The 19,187-nt window shown below is 35.2% G+C and overlaps 1 protein-coding gene across 1 annotated transcript; it reads right to left on the reverse strand.

The window, feature by feature from the left end:
- Positions 1–4: 4 nt before the first annotated feature.
- Positions 5–19,080, reverse strand: LOC137574946 (ubiquitin thioesterase otubain-like). The gene is made up of 3 exons (XM_068287373.1): positions 18,860–19,080; positions 633–932; positions 5–566 (listed from the first exon to the last, which is right to left on the reverse strand). The coding sequence occupies exons 1-3, from the start codon at positions 18,932–18,934 to the stop codon at positions 150–152; spliced, it is 792 nt and encodes a 263-aa protein (XP_068143474.1). The 5' UTR covers positions 18,935–19,080; the 3' UTR covers positions 5–149.
- Between the last annotated feature and the right edge of the window lie 107 nt (positions 19,081–19,187).

Consider the following 19,187-nt stretch of genomic DNA (forward strand, 5'->3'; position numbering starts at 1 on the left):
TAGGGCATTTTTCAATATTCCTGTATTTTAATAAAGCATACATAATACACATTTACATACAAAACTAAATTTAAATAATAATGGGAGTAGATTTTCGGCTCACAGTTTTTGTTTTTTGTATGTATATCAAGCTTCACGTTTAATAAACATTATATAGGGTATAATATATCATAGTGGCCTGGCCTATAAATTAAAAAAACTTTTGGATCAGTTCCTTCGGGAAAATCGTGTGTCTTTACTGTGCCACCTTCTCCTCTATCCAAATATTCCACACGCACTCCGGCACTCAATGCCGTGCAAAGAGCAATAATATGAATATGATCCGATTCTTTGTACATTGGCTCAACTTCCTGATGTCGGAACTCTTCAATTGTAAAACTACCTTCAATAAAATTTTGATAAAAATTTGCATCCTCTTGTAGCTGTCCTGACGTAATAAGACGCAAGTAAACCACCACATAATCTGAATAGCCCTGCTCGTTGAAAACCTTGTGAAGTTCAGCTTGTACAATATCCGAAGCCCCTGCAGAGCTTTCAGGACATACTCTTTTTACCACTTCCATAAACTGTTATTTAAATAAAATGTATTAGATTTCTTGAGCATTTGACAAGTTATCAACATTTTTACTTACAGTCTCATGAAAATCTTCAAGTGTGAAACTGGGAAACCCAAGCTCAATTAACTTATCTTTAGACCCTTCAGCGAGTCTGAGAAACTCCTGATAAGCATGACTGTTGCAAGTCAAATACTCAAGATACGAGTAGGCGAACGCTCGAAAAAAACAATTACCATCTGGACGAGTTCTTCTCATATATTTATACCTTTTCGCCAGATCTTGAATTTTAGCTGTGAATACTTCGTCGCCATTATATTCGGCTTTAAGGCACGTTAATGGTAGCTGGTCGCTCACTAAGGGCGTCGAATCACTAATCTAAAAAGCATAAAAGTTTGAAATTTATTAATTTAAATATATAGACACATATAGGCGTATATATACAGTGAAAGCTAGCGTTGACGGGCAGCCAACGTTTTAGTATTTTCGTGCCCCTGCGGAAACGGATTTTGAATGAATTTTATGCTCTTAGGCTGTCAGAGACTATAAATTTTACTGTACGTATGTATGTAACATAGTTGCGAACTTAAAAATAGCACCACTTGCTAAGGTAATGTGTTCAAAAAATTTCTAATATAATCTATTTTTTAAAGATAACAATATGAATGTTTTGAATATGAAACAAAAATATTTTCCAAGTACCATTCAATAATGAACCTTAAAAATTTAGTTTAATTTAAAAATATCTCTTCCGTTTTTTCCGTGGGAATATCGTCATATTTTACAAAAATACATTAGGAAATTAAATTAGAATGTCCGAAGTGACACGACGGAAATGCCCATATATAATTCATTTATTATTTATTATATTATCCAACGTTTTCAAAGTTTATCAAGAAAATTCTTGAAATATTAAAAAAATACCCAAAACTAAAAATAGCACCACTTCTTAAATAATGATTAGCTATTAAAAATATAATTTATTTATAATCTCGATACTTGGTTGTATTACCTTTATCGGTAATAACCGCTGGGATTGAGTCAACCGGGTCTTGACATCGTATGTCCAGTATTCTTCTTGTCCTGTTACACTTTCTCCAAGATATTCATATAAACATGCTAATCCATATTCGACTTGACTTACTATATTGGACCGACCATTATTACACATTGATTTTGCCATGTTTAACAATCTTCAGGCTATATTTGGAGTTCAAACCAAGTTCTGTGGACTCAGGGCATACATATGCTATAGAGCCTTTTCCATCATACATGAAAACTTTACTTTCACCAGACCATGGCAGGTTTCTCCACTTATATCTGTAGACATTTGACAAACTTTCAAACAAAAAAGGAACCTTACTTACCCTAAATTGATCTTTCGAAGGCATTTCCGAATTGTTTGGATAGGTAATCAAGAAGTTGAAGTCCTTTTTCTCACCGGTTGCAGCCTTAAAAAGATTAGTTTTGCTCTTTCGAATTAAGCGACCGACTTCTGCTTTCATTTTGGCTTTCGTCGATGAGTTTTAGGCTTCTGTTTAAAATTGATCAAATTTCGAATACTTTAGTTGGAACAACCAACCAATTTTTCAACTTTTTACGCTTTCCGCTTTTCCACAGAGCACTGTTTTTCCCGACGCATTATATTTAACCCTTTCAGGACTGAATTACAATGGGAAGACTAAAAAAATATTTCATTGCATATTACTATTAATATGGCCACAAATATTGACCAAAATCCATATTTTAGTCCTACGTATCCTGCTTTGTCCTCACCGAAATGTTGCCTATAGGCAACATTGGTCCTGAGTAGTAGATGTTTAAAATAATACGTATACGTAATTGATGAATTAATATTTTATTTATTTCAGTCTTTTAATTCTTAATATTTTAATACGTTTAAACTCAAGACATTTTTTCTGAGACTCTTTGGTCTTCTGCTATAATATTATATATTTATTACTTAAACTTGTGTGTGGTATGACACAAAACAATTCTTTTTAGGATTTGAGCAAAGGTGAACGTCACACTTGGAACACTTTGAACGTGGGTATCCTGTTTTGCACAGTCTGCACCTGCCTTTTGAACCCCATTGAATCCAATGTTCGATTTTGTCATATCTTATGTCCTTAGGTTTTTCTATAAAGTTATGATGTTTAAGATGTTGGAGTGGATAAAATTGATAAAGCGGAGGAAGATGGTGCTGGAGATGAATCGCGCGAGTCAATATTGAGCACAAGTTGTGCTGGACGACCCCTTTTTCGAGATTGAATTTGCATACTAAATCGAAGAAGTTCATTTGCAATATCCAGTTGAAATTGTATTAAAGGCATGTGACGGGTGTTATCTTTGGTGCAGTTCAAATCTCTACGATACAGAAGCCAACTATTTACCACCGCCATGTTTATACACCGAAATACAATGCGCATATACCACTTTTTGGAGCAGTGATTAATTTCATAAAGTTCTAATAACACATCTGAAAGATCAACCCCGCCCATATGCCTATTGTAGCATTCTACAATAGCAGGACGAGGCACTTGTACATTTTTTCTCTCCTTCCGGCACCAGCGGGTGCATTCTGTGACAGGTTGGTCGCCAATATAATTTGAAATTAATTGGACACTTTTGTTGTCATACTAGCCGCAAGTAATTAATTTTAGCGAGGTTTCTACTTTCAAATTATAGGATCCTCGACCTTCTTTCGCAAGTTCCTTTTCAGTCTTAAGCACACAATTCTTAAGGCGGTTTGGGCGAATCGTTCCCGCTGCGAGGATACCTTTTTCTTTTAATGCAATCATAAGACTTACGGAAGTGTACCAGTTATCAAAGAAGAGTTTAAAGTTTTGATCTTGGGGCACATTTGATGCCAAATGAAGAACTATATCTCATGATATTCCATATACTGGTTTCGTTCTTACTACATTCCAATTGACCTATATTCAACAGTGTGCCTTCGAGACTTTCACCTTTGGTAATATCATCTTGTAAACATTCTTCAATAAAATCTTCTAAAGTCTTTTGAGTTTCGGTATCCTCTTCATTTTTATACCCTTGCATAGGGTATTATAAAATTGATCAGATGTTTGTAAAGCACAGAAGGAGACGTTTCCGACCCCATAAAGTATATATATTCTTGATCAGCGTGAGAAGCTGAGTTGATATAGCCATGTCTGTCTGTCCGTCTGTCTGTCCGTCTGTCCGTCCGTCTGTGCGTACGCGTTTTACTCAGCCGTCTTAAGAGCTATCGGGCTGAAATTTTTTCGGGGGGTTTTTATTACCCGGCAAAAATAAAGTATGAAAGCCATAAGGATCGGACCACTATATCATATAGCTCTAGAAGAATTAGAAGAAACATTTTCATAGAAATCGAGTATGCTATGAAATTTACATATGTGATAATATGAGAGTAAAATTGTTTTGTTTGTATATTGATGAATTGAGTTGCAGAAAACAAATTTTGAACATGTAAAATTATTATTACCAAGGACTGCAAGGGTATACAAACTTCGGCATAGCCGATGTTAGCTTCTTTGATTTTCTTCATTATTTTCGTCATCGTCGGATTCATCCCAATTAAATTGGCAAATTTTTTCAATTTCCAACTGTGTTAAGCCTTTGGGTCGCATATCTAGCAGAGCAGAAACATTTTCAAATTTTGTATACCATTCGGGACCAATGTTGCATATAGGCAACAAAGACAAAACTCAAAAATTTTGATAAACAAATTAATAAGTAGACTTACCTGATTTGTACATAATAGTTCACTTTTGAAGTATTTATATTTTATATTATACGCGCAATTCAATTGAATAAGAAAACACTTTTTCTTCGAACTCAGCACCACGTGTTCACTTCACAATAACTAAGAAGCTATTATTTCAAACGAAGCTTTGTAAAATGGATCTAGTCATAGAAGATCAGCTGATTAGATGAAAAAAGGGGAAAAAAAGCTTCGCAACATGCTATTTGGAACATAAAGTTAATGTTGCCTATAGGCAACAGTGGACCTGAAGAGTTAAAGATTCGTATTTTTTAGAGCTAGTGCTTTCTGCGAAAATATGACGATATTTTGCAAAATACTGTTATTTTCAGTTTCGGGTATTTTTTGCATATTTTAAGAACTTCCCTAAAAAACATTGCATAATATTATAATTATACCATGTACCCATAGTGTGAAATGAAATATTAAAGCCGCCACGCTGAAATATGTAGAAGGAAGCTTTTAACACCACAAAAAGTATATATATTCTTGATCAGCAACAGTCGAGACGAACTAATCATTTCTGTCCATCCGTCCGTCCGTATGAACACCTAGATCTCACAGACTAAAAAACGAAACCTACGAAGCTTGGTATGTAGTCGTATAGTATGTACAGTTAAGTTTATTTCAAATTTTTGCCATGCCAGGGCGGGGTTGGCCGTAGTCAAGTAACGGATAGATAGCGTTGCTATGACGAGACATGTAAAACAATTAAATCTACATACATACATACATCGAATCTAAAATATTTGTTTCACTTGGTGCATGGTATATCAAAGTCGGCGAGAATGCTTACCTTATGTTTTTCAATCCATTAGCAGTAAATATTTTAGTTTTAAAAGCTTATTCGCATTATAAACACATGTTTGCTTAGATATGTGTGAAAATCTCCCAAGTGAACCATCTAAAAAAACATTTTATATTTTTTACTTAAGGGGTTAAGCCACCCCTGAAAAAAAAAAGAGGGCGTCTAACGATTAGACACGATAGAAGTGAAACCTTCCGTAAAACAAACTGAGAGAGAATGAGACGAAAGCAGCATTAGGAGCGGGATAATTATAGGTTCATCATAATATTGCTATAAAGGTCATATTTTATTTTCTTCATTTTATTATTATTCATCCTCAATGTTTTCAATTTCAACAAATGATACGAGTGGCTTATGATAGCTAAAATATGATACAAATGCTTTGGTTTCGATGTTGTCAACATATCTTTGAAATACCGCGTCAATTGCTGTTTTTGATCGTGTTGTTGATTCAGTGCGATTGTTACACATTTTTAAACTGAATGTTGTATTGAGAAAGTCAATTAAAGGAACCGCTGTGTCCAATGCAAAATTTACGTTAAAATCGCCACTTAAAATCATTGGAACTTTATCGTAATCTTTTCTAAGTATCCGCGATACTTCTGGTGTATACTTTAATAGGCAGGCGCGCACACATACGTACTAGCATACATACAAACATACATATGTACGTATGACGCTTGAACTAACACTAAAGCAAGTATTAGGCAGTGCAGTATACATACTACAATACTCACTCTACTAGCGTGGCTCAGCAGTACGCAGCCACACACATATACGTATATCAACATATAACGCTTCGTAGCCAAGAGTGGGGAGGCTACGAAGCACCGCACAAAGAGGAGACGGAGAATAAGGAACGCTATATAACTCTGTTCTATCTCATTCTCTCGCAGGCTATATACTATAAGATCTATATGTATATCTCTTTTTAGTGTCGCTTTTTCGTTTTCACTTCAAAAATTTTGCGGACATGGCTATATCAACTCAGCTTCTCATGCTGATCAAGAATTTATATACTTTATGGGGTCGTAAACGCCTCCTTCTGTGCGTTACGAACATCTGACCAATTTTACAATACCCTCTGCAAGGGTATAAAAAGTAAATAAAAATGCATCCCAAAAAAATATATAAACAACAGAGCCACGTCGACACTTTGTAAATTGCCGTCGAGTTCTGTAGTTAGTGTGCTCGCTTGGCGATCGGGCAGCCGGGGTTCGACTCCCAGCTTGGTCGAAGTTTTTCATAATGCTTTTTATTCATAATGCTTTTTATATATTTGCATCTCATTCTCTCGCAGGCTAAATACTATAAGATCTATATGTGTCTCTTTTTAGTGTCGCTTTTTCGTTTCATCGAGTCTCAAATCACTCCCAACGATTCTAAAAAAGTTTTCACTTCAAAAATCGATGTTTTTTTGGCTCTAAAAATCCTCTATAGTTTTAAGAATCTTTTACGCGTTACATCATATCGGTATTCGAATTAGTTCCGAAGTTACAGCGTTTAGAAGTGAGCGCCGCCGAGTCGATGATGACGCGGTACATTTTTTTCTTTCGCGTTTTTCTCGAAACTACTTTTTTTGAACCGGGGTGACAAATATCTCCGAATCTACTGGACCGAATTGGCTCAAATTTTTACCACATATTCTTTACAGTGTTTTTTTGATTTAAGGTCCTGTTTGGAAGTTATGAATTTCTTTAGCCAAAAATTTTCCCCGAAAAAGAGGGTTTTTTTTCAAACAGCCGACATTTTACAAAAAAAAAAATTTTTTTTAAATCCTACGTGGGCGGATAGCCATAGCCTTCCTGGACAACAAGATTTTTTTTTTTGATTTTTTAGGTGATGCCTAGCCGAGAAATTTGACACCCCACCTGCAAGGATTTCGAAATCATGGTGGTACTTGACGGCCCATATCTCCACCATTTTGTTATTAAAAAACATTTTTTCCTCAAAATATTCTTCAAAGTATCCTCAATCTGTATGTAATAAAAGTTTTTTCCTACATTGTATACTGGTTGCACAGCAAAAATTCTTTTTTCACCTGTTTTTTGGACCTCAGGGGTGGTGTAACCCCTTAAACGTACCTATTTTCATTCATATGAATAAAAGAAAAATTTATTTTGAACAGTTTTTGAAGATTCAAACTTGTACTAAAGTTATTATCAGCAATACTTCGTCGCATGCTACTTTGATCACATTTTATTTTTACACGCCGGTTTTATTTAAATTTTTTTAGCCTGGTTACTTATTAGGCAATTACCTAAAAGTAGTTTTTTTCTTTTGTGTTTACCGCGTAATTTCAAAAGATATTAACAAAAAACAAAATATTTCTGTCTTCTGAATGTGATTATAAAAAACGGTATACCAAATCTTTGATTCATAACGCATCAAGTACTAAAATAAAAAAATAAAATTAATTAAAAGCAGAAAAACTGAATCCATTTACGATTTTTATATTCTTGGAAAAGTGTATATTAATTTTGGTCAGAAGTGTGCAACGCATAGAAGGAAGCATTTCCGACCATATAAAGTATATATATTCTTGATCAACATGACGAGACGAGTTCATCTAGCAAACTCCTCCTAGACCGTAAGAGCTACAGAGCTGATCAGACCACTATATCATTTAGCTCCCATACAAACGACAAAGTCACAAACAGTGACTTTTGACAATAACTTCGTTACTTTCGACGCGATTGCTTTTAAATTGAACTTCTGTCAGTTTTATGTATCTCTTAATGACTTTGCCAAATTTGATCAAGATCGGGCGAAAATATCTTATAGCTCCCGTAGGAACAATCGGTCAAAAGCAGTGACTCTGATTAATAACTTCGTTTTTATAGTCGCCAAAATGTATGTAACAGGCAAAAGGAAGCTTCTCCGACCTTATAAAGTATATATATTCTTGATCAGGATCAACAGCCGAGTCGATCTAGCCATGTCCGTCTGTCTTTATAAACCAGCAGATCTCGAAGGCTATAAGAGAGTATACTCGTGGAGTATGTAAATACATATACTAAAAAGTTAATTGGAATTTTTGCCACGCCCTCTTACGCCTCCAGGAATCACATAAAACTGTCTTAAAAACTATAACAGCTAGAGACATCAAATTTGGTTTATATACTCGTTTAGTTAGTGTGCAGAAACTAATTGTTCAAACATTTTTCCACGCCACCTTCCGCCCCCGGAATTTACAAAAAACTGTTTTTCTTAAATGCTATGACAGCTACCGACATTAAATTTGATATGTAGACTAGCTTAATAGACGCGCAGTTATTGGCTATTTTAAAATTTTGCCACGCCCACTTCCGCCCCCGTAAATTAAACAAAACTGATTTTAGCAACAACAAAGCTTAAGTCACCAAATTTAATATGTACGCTGGCTTAGTATACGCGTAGAGTATATATATTTTCATATTTGTAGAGTGAGCGAGATAGCACATAGTATGAAGCATGTAAAAACAATTTAATAGACATACAGCTGCGAACTTAAAAATAGCACCACTTGCTGAGGTAATGTATTCAAAGGATTCCCTAGGCTTATTTTAAGGTTCTAGGAACATGTGAATATGTTTTTGAACGTAAAATACTTTCTACTAATGAAAGCATAAAAAAAATTCTATCAAAATCCAACGTTTTCAAAGATTTTTACAAAAAACCTTGATATACTCAAAAAATACCCGAAACTAAAAATAGCACCACTTTTCAAATATTTACTCAAAATTAAAAAATAACAGAAAAAAACAAAATTCATTAACAAGTTATGATCAGATATTACAAATAGTATTAAATAATAAACTTTTTACTTTGTTGCATTGCCCTTATTGGCAATAACCGCAGCACATCGTCCTAGTATTGAGTCAACCAGGTCTTGACAGCATTTGACCGTTATTTTTGCCCAGGACTCTTGGATTACTTCCCAAAACTTCTCAATTTTTGTTGGTAATGAAACAGCAACTGCTTTTTTAATATCAGACCAAAGATTTTCAATGAGATTTTGGTCTGGTGACTGTCCCAGCCACTCAATTACATTCAGATAATTCGCTGAGCACCACTTCCTGGCTTTCTTACTGGTGTGCTTTGGGCTGATGTCCTGTTGAAAGGGTCATATTAGCTGTATATTATCCTCAGCGTATAGTAGCAACACCGTCTATAAGATATTTACATGAACTTGGTGATCCATAATCGATTTGTGGACTAATATGTGACCGACACCATAATAAGAAAAACAACCCCATATCAATGACACTGTTTCTAGACTCCAGGGTGTATTTGGAGTTGAATTCCATGTTCTGTGGACGCCAGACGTATGGTCTATAGCCTTTTCTATTATATTTTACAACTTTATTTTCATCAGTCCATTGTACGTTCCTCCAGTTTTGGACAAGCCAATTCTCATGATCTTTGACCAACTTAAGGCGGTTGGCAATATGTCTAGCGTTCAAAAGTGGAGGCTTTCTTCGACTGGAATCTTTTGAATTGATCTTCCGGAGGTTGTTGTGAACAATTTGGACCCTAGTTTGGGACTTGAAGTCCTTTTTAAGATCTGTTACAGCCTTAACAGAATCCTTATTGCTCTCTCGCATTAAGGGACCGACTTCTTGCTGCTTCAGGCTTGGCTTTCGTCTGCGAGTTTAAGGCTTCTGTTTCAAATAGATCGCTATTCGGATCACTCTGTTGGAAGTACCAACCAGTTTTCCATCTTCAAGATCCGATTTTTTCTCCGAAACCTGGTTTTGGATGACGTTTCGCTTTTTTCCCGGGGCAGTGTTTTCCCCGACCCATTATATCTAAAAGTCTCGGATTTTTTGTAGTGCTGTTGCTTTTAAAATCGACTTTGAACCAGGGACTGTTAAATATGTGTTTTTTGCTATGCAATTCTGCGAAATTTAACGGTATTTTGCAAAATACTGCAAGTGGTGCTATTTTTAGTTTCGGGTATTTTTTGAGTATATCAAGGTTTTTTGTAAAAATCTTTGAAAACGTTGGATTTTGATAGAATTTTTTTTCTGCTTTCATTAGTAGAAAGTATTTTACGTTCAAAAACATATTCACATGTTCCTAGAACCTTAAAATAAGCCTAGGAATCCTTTGAATACATTACCTCAGCAAGTGGTGCTATTATTAAGTTCGCAACTGTATGTACATATGGTTTTCGAAATTTGTAATATTTGTTTCACCTGGTGTATGGTATACCGAAGTCGACTAACTTACTTCAATTCTATGTAAGCCGATGCGCAAACATTAGACTTTAAAGAAACCCTTTAAAACGTTTTTCCATTTTGAAGACCATAGGTAAGGAAAGAGTAACAAACCGGCCCCTTTGGTTTGTTGCTCTTTCTTCAAAATGGAAAAACGTTTTAAAGGGTTTCTTTAAAGTCTAATGTTTGCGCATATATATATTTTTGATCAGCATGACAAGGCGAGTTCATATAGCACCGATCGTTCCTATGATATAGTCACCCGATATTTATCGAATTCGGCACAGTCATTAACAGATATAATAAACTAACAAATGTCTAGTTTGAAAGCCACCGCGTTAAAAGTAACGAAGTTATTTACAAAATTCACTGTTTTCGACTGATCGTTCCTATGGGAGCTATATGATATAGTCATCCGATCTTGATCAAATTTGGCACAGTCGTTTATAAGCGTAATAATTAAGTTTCACGATAATAACATAGAAAATAACGAAGTTATTGAGAAAAGTCACTGTTCGTGACTTTGGCGTTTGTATGGGAGCTATATGATATAGTGGTCCGATCCGTCTGAATCCGAGATATACAACCGCTGCAGTATATACAAGCCTACATGCAAAATTACCTTACGGTGTAGGAGGAGTTTGCGTTGATATAGACGGACGGACGGACATGGCTATTTGAACTCGTCTCGTCGTGCTGATCAAGAATATATATACTTTGTATGGTCGGAGATGCTTCGTTCTATGCGTTGCACACGTCTGACCAAAATCTTGAGAATTCATTAATTACATTCTGCGCAATTAATTCCCAAAAAAGGCCTTCATTTTCCGCCTCAGAGGGTGGCAGTCTGAAAACGAAGGCATTTATTTTCATTCCCTTGGAAGATAAAATAGAAACGATAATCATTAAAGTAAAAAATATAAAGTTTTTGTTCAAGGTTCTTTACTTTAATATTTCCTAAAGGTGTTCTATTAAATTTAGGTCCGGGTACTGTGGTGTCGTCCCCAAAAAATGAACTTTATTTTCCTTGAGTCATACGTTTGCCAACTCGGACGAGTGCACAGTGGTTCCGCCCATAGGCCAAGATTCGAAAACATCATCACAAAATATTGAAAAAAAGGCACACTATTTATCTTATGAATGTCCATTCTCAACCAGTGCAACCATGTCCATTCTCAACAATCGGTCAAAAGCAGTGACTCTGATTAATAACTTCGTTTTTATAGTCGCCAAAATGTATGTAACAGGCAAAAGGAAGCTTCTCCGACCTTATAAAGTATATATATTCTTGATCAGGATCAACAGCCGAGTCGATCTAGCCATGTCCGTCTGTCTTTATAAACCAGCAGATCTCGAAGGCTATAAGAGAGTATACTCGTGGAGTATGTAAATACATATACTAAAAAGTTAATTGGAATTTTTGCCACGCCCTCTTACGCCTCCAGGAATCACATAAAACTGTCTTAAAAACTATAACAGCTAGAGACATCAAATTTGGTTTATATACTCGTTTAGTTAGTGTGCAGAAACTAATTGTTCAAACATTTTTCCACGCCACCTTCCGCCCCCGGAATTTACAAAAAACTGTTTTTCTTAAATGCTATGACAGCTACCGACATTAAATTTGATATGTAGACTAGCTTAATAGACGCGCAGTTATTGGCTATTTTAAAATTTTGCCACGCCCACTTCCGCCCCCGTAAATTAAACAAAACTGATTTTAGCAACAACAAAGCTTAAGTCACCAAATTTAATATGTACGCTGGCTTAGTATACGCGTAGAGTATATATATTTTCATATTTGTAGAGTGAGCGAGATAGCACATAGTATGAAGCATGTAAAAACAATTTAATAGACATACAGCTGCGAACTTAAAAATAGCACCACTTGCTGAGGTAATGTATTCAAAGGATTCCCTAGGCTTATTTTAAGGTTCTAGGAACATGTGAATATGTTTTTGAACGTAAAATACTTTCTACTAATGAAAGCAAAAAAAAAATTCTATCAAAATCCAACGTTTTCAAAGATTTTTACAAAAAACCTTGATATACTCAAAAAATACCCGAAACTAAAAATAGCACCACTTTTCAAATATTTACTCAAAATTAAAAAATAACAGAAAAAAACAAAATTCATTAACAAGTTATGATCAGATATTACAAATAGTATTAAATAATAAACTTTTTACTTTGTTGCATTGCCCTTATTGGCAATAACCGCAGCACATCGTCCTAGTATTGAGTCAACCAGGTCTTGACAGCATTTGACCGTTATTTTTGCCCAGGACTCTTGGATTACTTCCCAAAACTTCTCAATTTTTGTTGGTAATGAAACAGCAACTGCTTTTTTAATATCAGACCAAAGATTTTCAATGAGATTTTGGTCTGGTGACTGTCCCAGCCACTCAATTACATTCAGATAATTCGCTGAGCACCACTTCCTGGCTTTCTTACTGGTGTGCTTTGGGCTGATGTCCTGTTGAAAGGGTCATATTAGCTGTATATTATCCTCAGCGTATAGTAGCAACACCGTCTATAAGATATTTACATGAACTTGGTGATCCATAATCGATTTGTGGACTAATATGTGACCGACACCATAATAAGAAAAACAACCCCATATCAATGACACTGTTTCTAGACTCCAGGGTGTATTTGGAGTTGAATTCCATGTTCTGTGGACGCCAGACGTATGGTCTATAGCCTTTTCTATTATATTTTACAACTTTATTTTCATCAGTCCATTGTACGTTCCTCCAGTTTTGGACAAGCCAATTCTCATGATCTTTGACCAACTTAAGGCGGTTGGCAATATGTCTAGCGTTCAAAAGTGGAGGCTTTCTTCGACTGGAATCTTTTGAATTGATCTTCCGGAGGTTGTTGTGAACAATTTGGACCCTAGTTTGGGACTTGAAGTCCTTTTTAAGATCTGTTACAGCCTTAACAGAATCCTTATTGCTCTCTCGCATTAAGGGACCGACTTCTTGCTGCTTCAGGCTTGGCTTTCGTCTGCGAGTTTAAGGCTTCTGTTTCAAATAGATCGCTATTCGGATCACTCTGTTGGAAGTACCAACCAGTTTTCCATCTTCAAGATCCGATTTTTTCTCCGAAACCTGGTTTTGGATGACGTTTCGCTTTTTTCCCGGGGCAGTGTTTTCCCCGACCCATTATATCTAAAAGTCTCGGATTTTTTGTAGTGCTGTTGCTTTTAAAATCGACTTTGAACCAGGGACTGTTAAATATGTGTTTTTTGCTATGCAATTCTGCGAAATTTAACGGTATTTTGCAAAATACTGCAAGTGGTGCTATTTTTAGTTTCGGGTATTTTTTGAGTATATCAAGGTTTTTTGTAAAAATCTTTGAAAACGTTGGATTTTGATAGAATTTTTTTTTCTGCTTTCATTAGTAGAAAGTATTTTACGTTCAAAAACATATTCACATGTTCCTAGAACCTTAAAATAAGCCTAGGAATCCTTTGAATACATTACCTCAGCAAGTGGTGCTATTATTAAGTTCGCAACTGTATGTACATATGGTTTTCGAAATTTGTAATATTTGTTTCACCTGGTGTATGGTATACCGAAGTCGACTAACTTACTTCAATTCTATGTAAGCCGATGCGCAAACATTAGACTTTAAAGAAACCCTTTAAAACGTTTTTCCATTTTGAAGACCATAGGTAAGGAAAGAGTAACAAACCGGCCCCTTTGGTTTGTTGCTCTTTCTTCAAAATGGAAAAACGTTTTAAAGGGTTTCTTTAAAGTCTAATGTTTGCGCATATATATATTTTTGATCAGCATGACAAGGCGAGTTCATATAGCACCGATCGTTCCTATGATATAGTCACCCGATATTTATCGAATTCGGCACAGTCATTAACAGATATAATAAACTAACAAATGTCTAGTTTGAAAGCCACCGCGTTAAAAGTAACGAAGTTATTTACAAAATTCACTGTTTTCGACTGATCGTTCCTATGGGAGCTATATGATATAGTCATCCGATCTTGATCAAATTTGGCACAGTCGTTTATAAGCGTAATAATTAAGTTTCACGATAATAACATAGAAAATAACGAAGTTATTGAGAAAAGTCACTGTTCGTGACTTTGGCGTTTGTATGGGAGCTATATGATATAGTGGTCCGATCCGTCTGAATCCGAGATATACAACCGCTGCAGTATATACAAGCCTACATGCAAAATTACCTTACGGTGTAGGAGGAGTTTGCGTTGATATAGACGGACGGACGGACATGGCTATTTGAACTCGTCTCGTCGTGCTGATCAAGAATATATATACTTTGTATGGTCGGAGATGCTTCGTTCTATGCGTTGCACACGTCTGACCAAAATCTTGAGAATTCATTAATTACATTCTGCGCAATTAATTCCCAAAAAAGGCCTTCATTTTCCGCCTCAGAGGGTGGCAGTCTGAAAACGAAGGCATTTATTTTCATTCCCTTGGAAGATAAAATAGAAACGATAATCATTAAAGTAAAAAATATAAAGTTTTTGTTCAAGGTTCTTTACTTTAATATTTCCTAAAGGTGTTCTATTAAATTTAGGTCCGGGTACTGTGGTGTCGTCCCCAAAAAATGAACTTTATTTTCCTTGAGTCATACGTTTGCCAACTCGGACGAGTGCACAGTGGTTCCGCCCATAGGCCAAGATTCGAAAACATCATCACAAAATATTGAAAAAAAGGCACACTATTTATCTTATGAATGTCCATTCTCAACCAGTGCAAACTGGTTTTTGCTGAAATTCTAACGGTTCTTTCTAAAAATGAACACGTGTTTGTATTTTACGCACAGCTGCACACTTAACGGCATTAATCTGTAGCAAAGTGAACTTGCGATTTGTGTGGTAAACAATTAAGTGCTCCTAAATTAATTATTTAAAATGGATTTTCAAGTTAAAGGTACACTCTTGTTGAATACAAGATTTACACCCTTTAAACTTTAATTTAAATTAGCACAACTTTTTTTTTATTACCTTAATCACTAAAATTTAAATGTACATTTCTTTATTGAACATTTGTGTATTGTTTACCTGAATTTGGAAAAGAAAAATTTTTTATTTTATTTAAAAGTTACAACAAAAAATATGAAATTTCAGAATTCCGTGCTTGATGAAAATAATAGGTACACTTTTAACTAACTAAGTTTTATTTATTTTTTTTTGGTTTTCAAATCACTGAAAATCTATTTTTGTTTCATTATCTGATTAATATGGAATGTATCCACCTTTATTTTACCATTACTTTTCCCATCCGGTTGGGCATATTCCTAACCAAAGCTTGGCAGGACTCTATTGAAATCTTCTTCGACGCACTCCCACAATTGTCGATTGGTGGCACTTTTTCCTGTTCCCGACTGATTCTATAGCTCACCCCACAAGTTATCGATGAGATTCAGATCCGGAGACTAAGTGGGGTAGGTGAGAACGACCACTATATTGACCTCTAACCAAGTTTTTAAAATTTTTGAGGTGTGTTTTACGTCGTTATCCTGTTGATAAACCCACCGCAGGGACTTTTTTTCCTCTGAATATGCTAGCATAATATTTTCCAGGACATCCCTGTAGTCAGCTGCTCCCATCATGTCAGATATTAGGAATATTGGACAGTGTTCTGACCAAGACAAACAACCCCACACTATAATATTTTTAACACCATGCACCACTGTAGCGGTGATCAAAGTTTTTGGTTATAGGGCGCCTTAAATGTTAGGAACAGTCATTTCCGAAAAGATAAATTTTAGTTTCGTCGCTAAGAAGGATATTACGCCCCTTTTTTTGAACTTCAGATGCTGCCCATGTGAAATAGTCGTTAGGAACTCTTTGCTACATGATCAAATCTTTGGTTCGCATCAAAGGAACCCTTCTTGCGATACGAACTGATAGTAGTCATATCCTAATTGGAAAAACATTAATATCATTGTCCATTTTGGATCCAATGGCTCTCAAGGACTCGAAAGTGTCCGAATTTCCTAGGTTAGGAGTGGTTTTCTGTTGACCCAGTTAGTCTCGTGATCTGAATCTCATCGATAACTTGTGGAGTGCATTATAGAATCAGTCGGGAACAGGAAAAAAGTGCCACCAATCGACAATTGTGGGAGTGCGTCGAAGAAGATTTCGATAGAGTCCTGCCAGGCTTTGATTAAGAGTATCCCCAATCGGATGCGAAAAGTAATGGTAAAATAAAGGTGGATACATTCCATATTCTGAAATTTCATATTTTTGGTTGTAACTTTTAAATAAAATAATTTTTCTTTTCCAAATTAAGTAAACAATACACAAATGTTCAATAAAGAAATGTACATTTAAATTTTGGTGATTAAGGTAATAGAAAAAAAGTAGTGCTTATTTAAATTAAATTTTAAAGGGTGTACCTATTACATTCATCATGAGTGTACATATGTGGTGCCAATCCAACACAGATGAATACCTTGGCCGTTTGCTTAAATAAAGTCGCTTTGAAGAAATATTTTGAATTTGGTCTTTCGCCTCTTCATGCAAAAATACGCTTTTTTGAATACTTTTTGCTTATATCTGCATATATATGTAAATACTGGGTTAAATTATAGACAAGCCCAGAGATGGAGGTAGAGGCTCATCGAACGACGGAAATACGTCAAGAACATTTTTTTCCAATCCAAGGTTGGCTTCCGAAATAACAGGAATAAATTGGAATCTCATCTATGTTGTGCCACTTTACTTCAAGCTCTATCATCAGGTATAAAATTAATGCTGACAAATTTAACGCATACGCCCTCGATACTACCAAGGATCTCATCAAAGAGTATCCGTGGTACTATATGCCTGCTACGGTGCATAAAGTTCTTATTCATGGATCTGCAATAATAGAACACGCAATTGTTTCTATTGGAGGGCTTTCGGAGGAAGCTGCAGAATCAAATAATAAAGAATTTAAAAAATGTAGACTTAATCACAGCCGGAAAATGTCACGCGTTATTACAAACACAGATATAATACATTCACTCCTTTTACGGTCCGACCCATTTATAACCGGTCAAAAAAAAAGATAACTTAAAGTTATTTGACTCTGTATATAGCTTATTAGAGGATTCGTTATAAATATTTTTAATAATAATTATAAGTTTTGCTTCAATTTCATAGAACTAAATTTTTATCTTTTTTGTTAAATTTATTTATTTGGTTATGGGTGGGATATGGGGCTTGGCTGGCGTGCGCTCCAATAAATCACCTCCATCTTTTTGCCACTAAATTTAAATATTTTTTGTAAGCCTTAGTGAAAATTTTAACATCCTATCACCACTAGAAGTATTTTTGGCCGCGGCTCCATATAAGCGGATCCACTGTGGAGTGTTTGAGATCGTTTAGCTGCTGATATTATCACTTTAAAGACAATTCTTCTACGTCATAATTAAGCATAGTATTGCTAAGGATATTTACTTTGTTGATGGCGCACATTTTATTCTTTATCCAAACTAACAGACCGACACTTGAAGAAAATAAGTATCCCCAAAACAATATTTCCGTCTTAGTGCCTAACGGTCTTGAAAGCAGTACTTTTTTGTCAATCTTACACCTTGCCATCAAATCGAAATAAATTCATTCTTTCTTCCCATCACAGAACGTTTTTTTCCAATAGGCCCAAAGCTATCTATCCATTCTATTTGTTTTAACTTTTAAAGATTATCGTTTCTGTTATGTACATACATACATACATACATATGTATGTATGTATGTACATATTTAGGTAAGGGAAGAATAACACAAATTTCCGGCGGTCCAAATGTGCCCGCTCCTTTACTCTTACTTTGTAGCTGGTTTTATAGAATACCATTTTCCCTATATTCTGTAACATTCCCTAAAAATGTTATATTAAATGTAAGTCCAGGGACTGTGACGGCGGCCCGAAAACATTAGCTTTATTTTTCTTGAGCTTGCTCGGACGAGTGTTTGGGATCGTTTTCCTGCTGAAGTGATCACTTTAAAGGCAATTCGTCGTCGGCATAAGGAAGAATAGTATTGCTAAGGATATTTACTAAAAAGAAACCGTCTCCAAACATAATGTTTTCATAGTAGTGTGTAACGTTCTTTAGTGTGATTTGAATCAAAAGCAGTACTTTTTTGCTGCCTTAAAAACACCTTGCCATCAGATCCCAATAAATTTACATTCGTTTCATCCGACCACACCTTTTCCAATAGGCCCAAAGCTACATACATACATACATATGTATGTACATATCTATTTTATGTTTTATATTTTTCTTGCTTAAGCACGGTTCTGTTCGAACACTATGTGACTTTAACCGCTTTCTATGTCATACATTGTATGTACATACATACATACTTAGTCTGCTTTTTGCATTAATTGAATTTTTACAAAGGAGTCATTGAAATGCTCTGTATATGCTACATACATACATACATATGTATGTATGTAGGCGGATTTTTCTTTTTTAAACTGCATGGCAGTGTATGTGTATACAATTATATGTGTACATACATACGTACATAAGTTCACATGTATGAATAGTTTACCTCCTTTTCAATTTCTCTTTGTTGCTGCAATATTAGTTCGTCGCGGTTTGCATCGTTTGCTTTAAAGGTTTCCATCTTTACAAATGCAAATAATAAATACAATGCAATTAATAAAAATACTTATTTGTAAGTAAACAATAATTTATTTTATTAACACAAAATTTGTGTTTCCAAGCAGAGCTGCAAGACCATCGATAGGGACTATTGATGGTTTTAGACTCTGAAAATATATCGATGTTTTTTTCATCGATAACAATATAAAAATTTAATTATGAAAAATGTAATATGTATGTATATGTATATAATTAATAGATAGGTTGGAGTTGGT

The sequence above is a fragment of the Drosophila tropicalis genome, unplaced genomic scaffold (genome assembly GCF_018151085.1).
Source record: "Drosophila tropicalis isolate 14030-0801.00 unplaced genomic scaffold, ASM1815108v1 contig_527, whole genome shotgun sequence".
In the NCBI taxonomy this organism is placed as follows: domain Eukaryota; kingdom Metazoa; phylum Arthropoda; class Insecta; order Diptera; family Drosophilidae; genus Drosophila; species Drosophila tropicalis.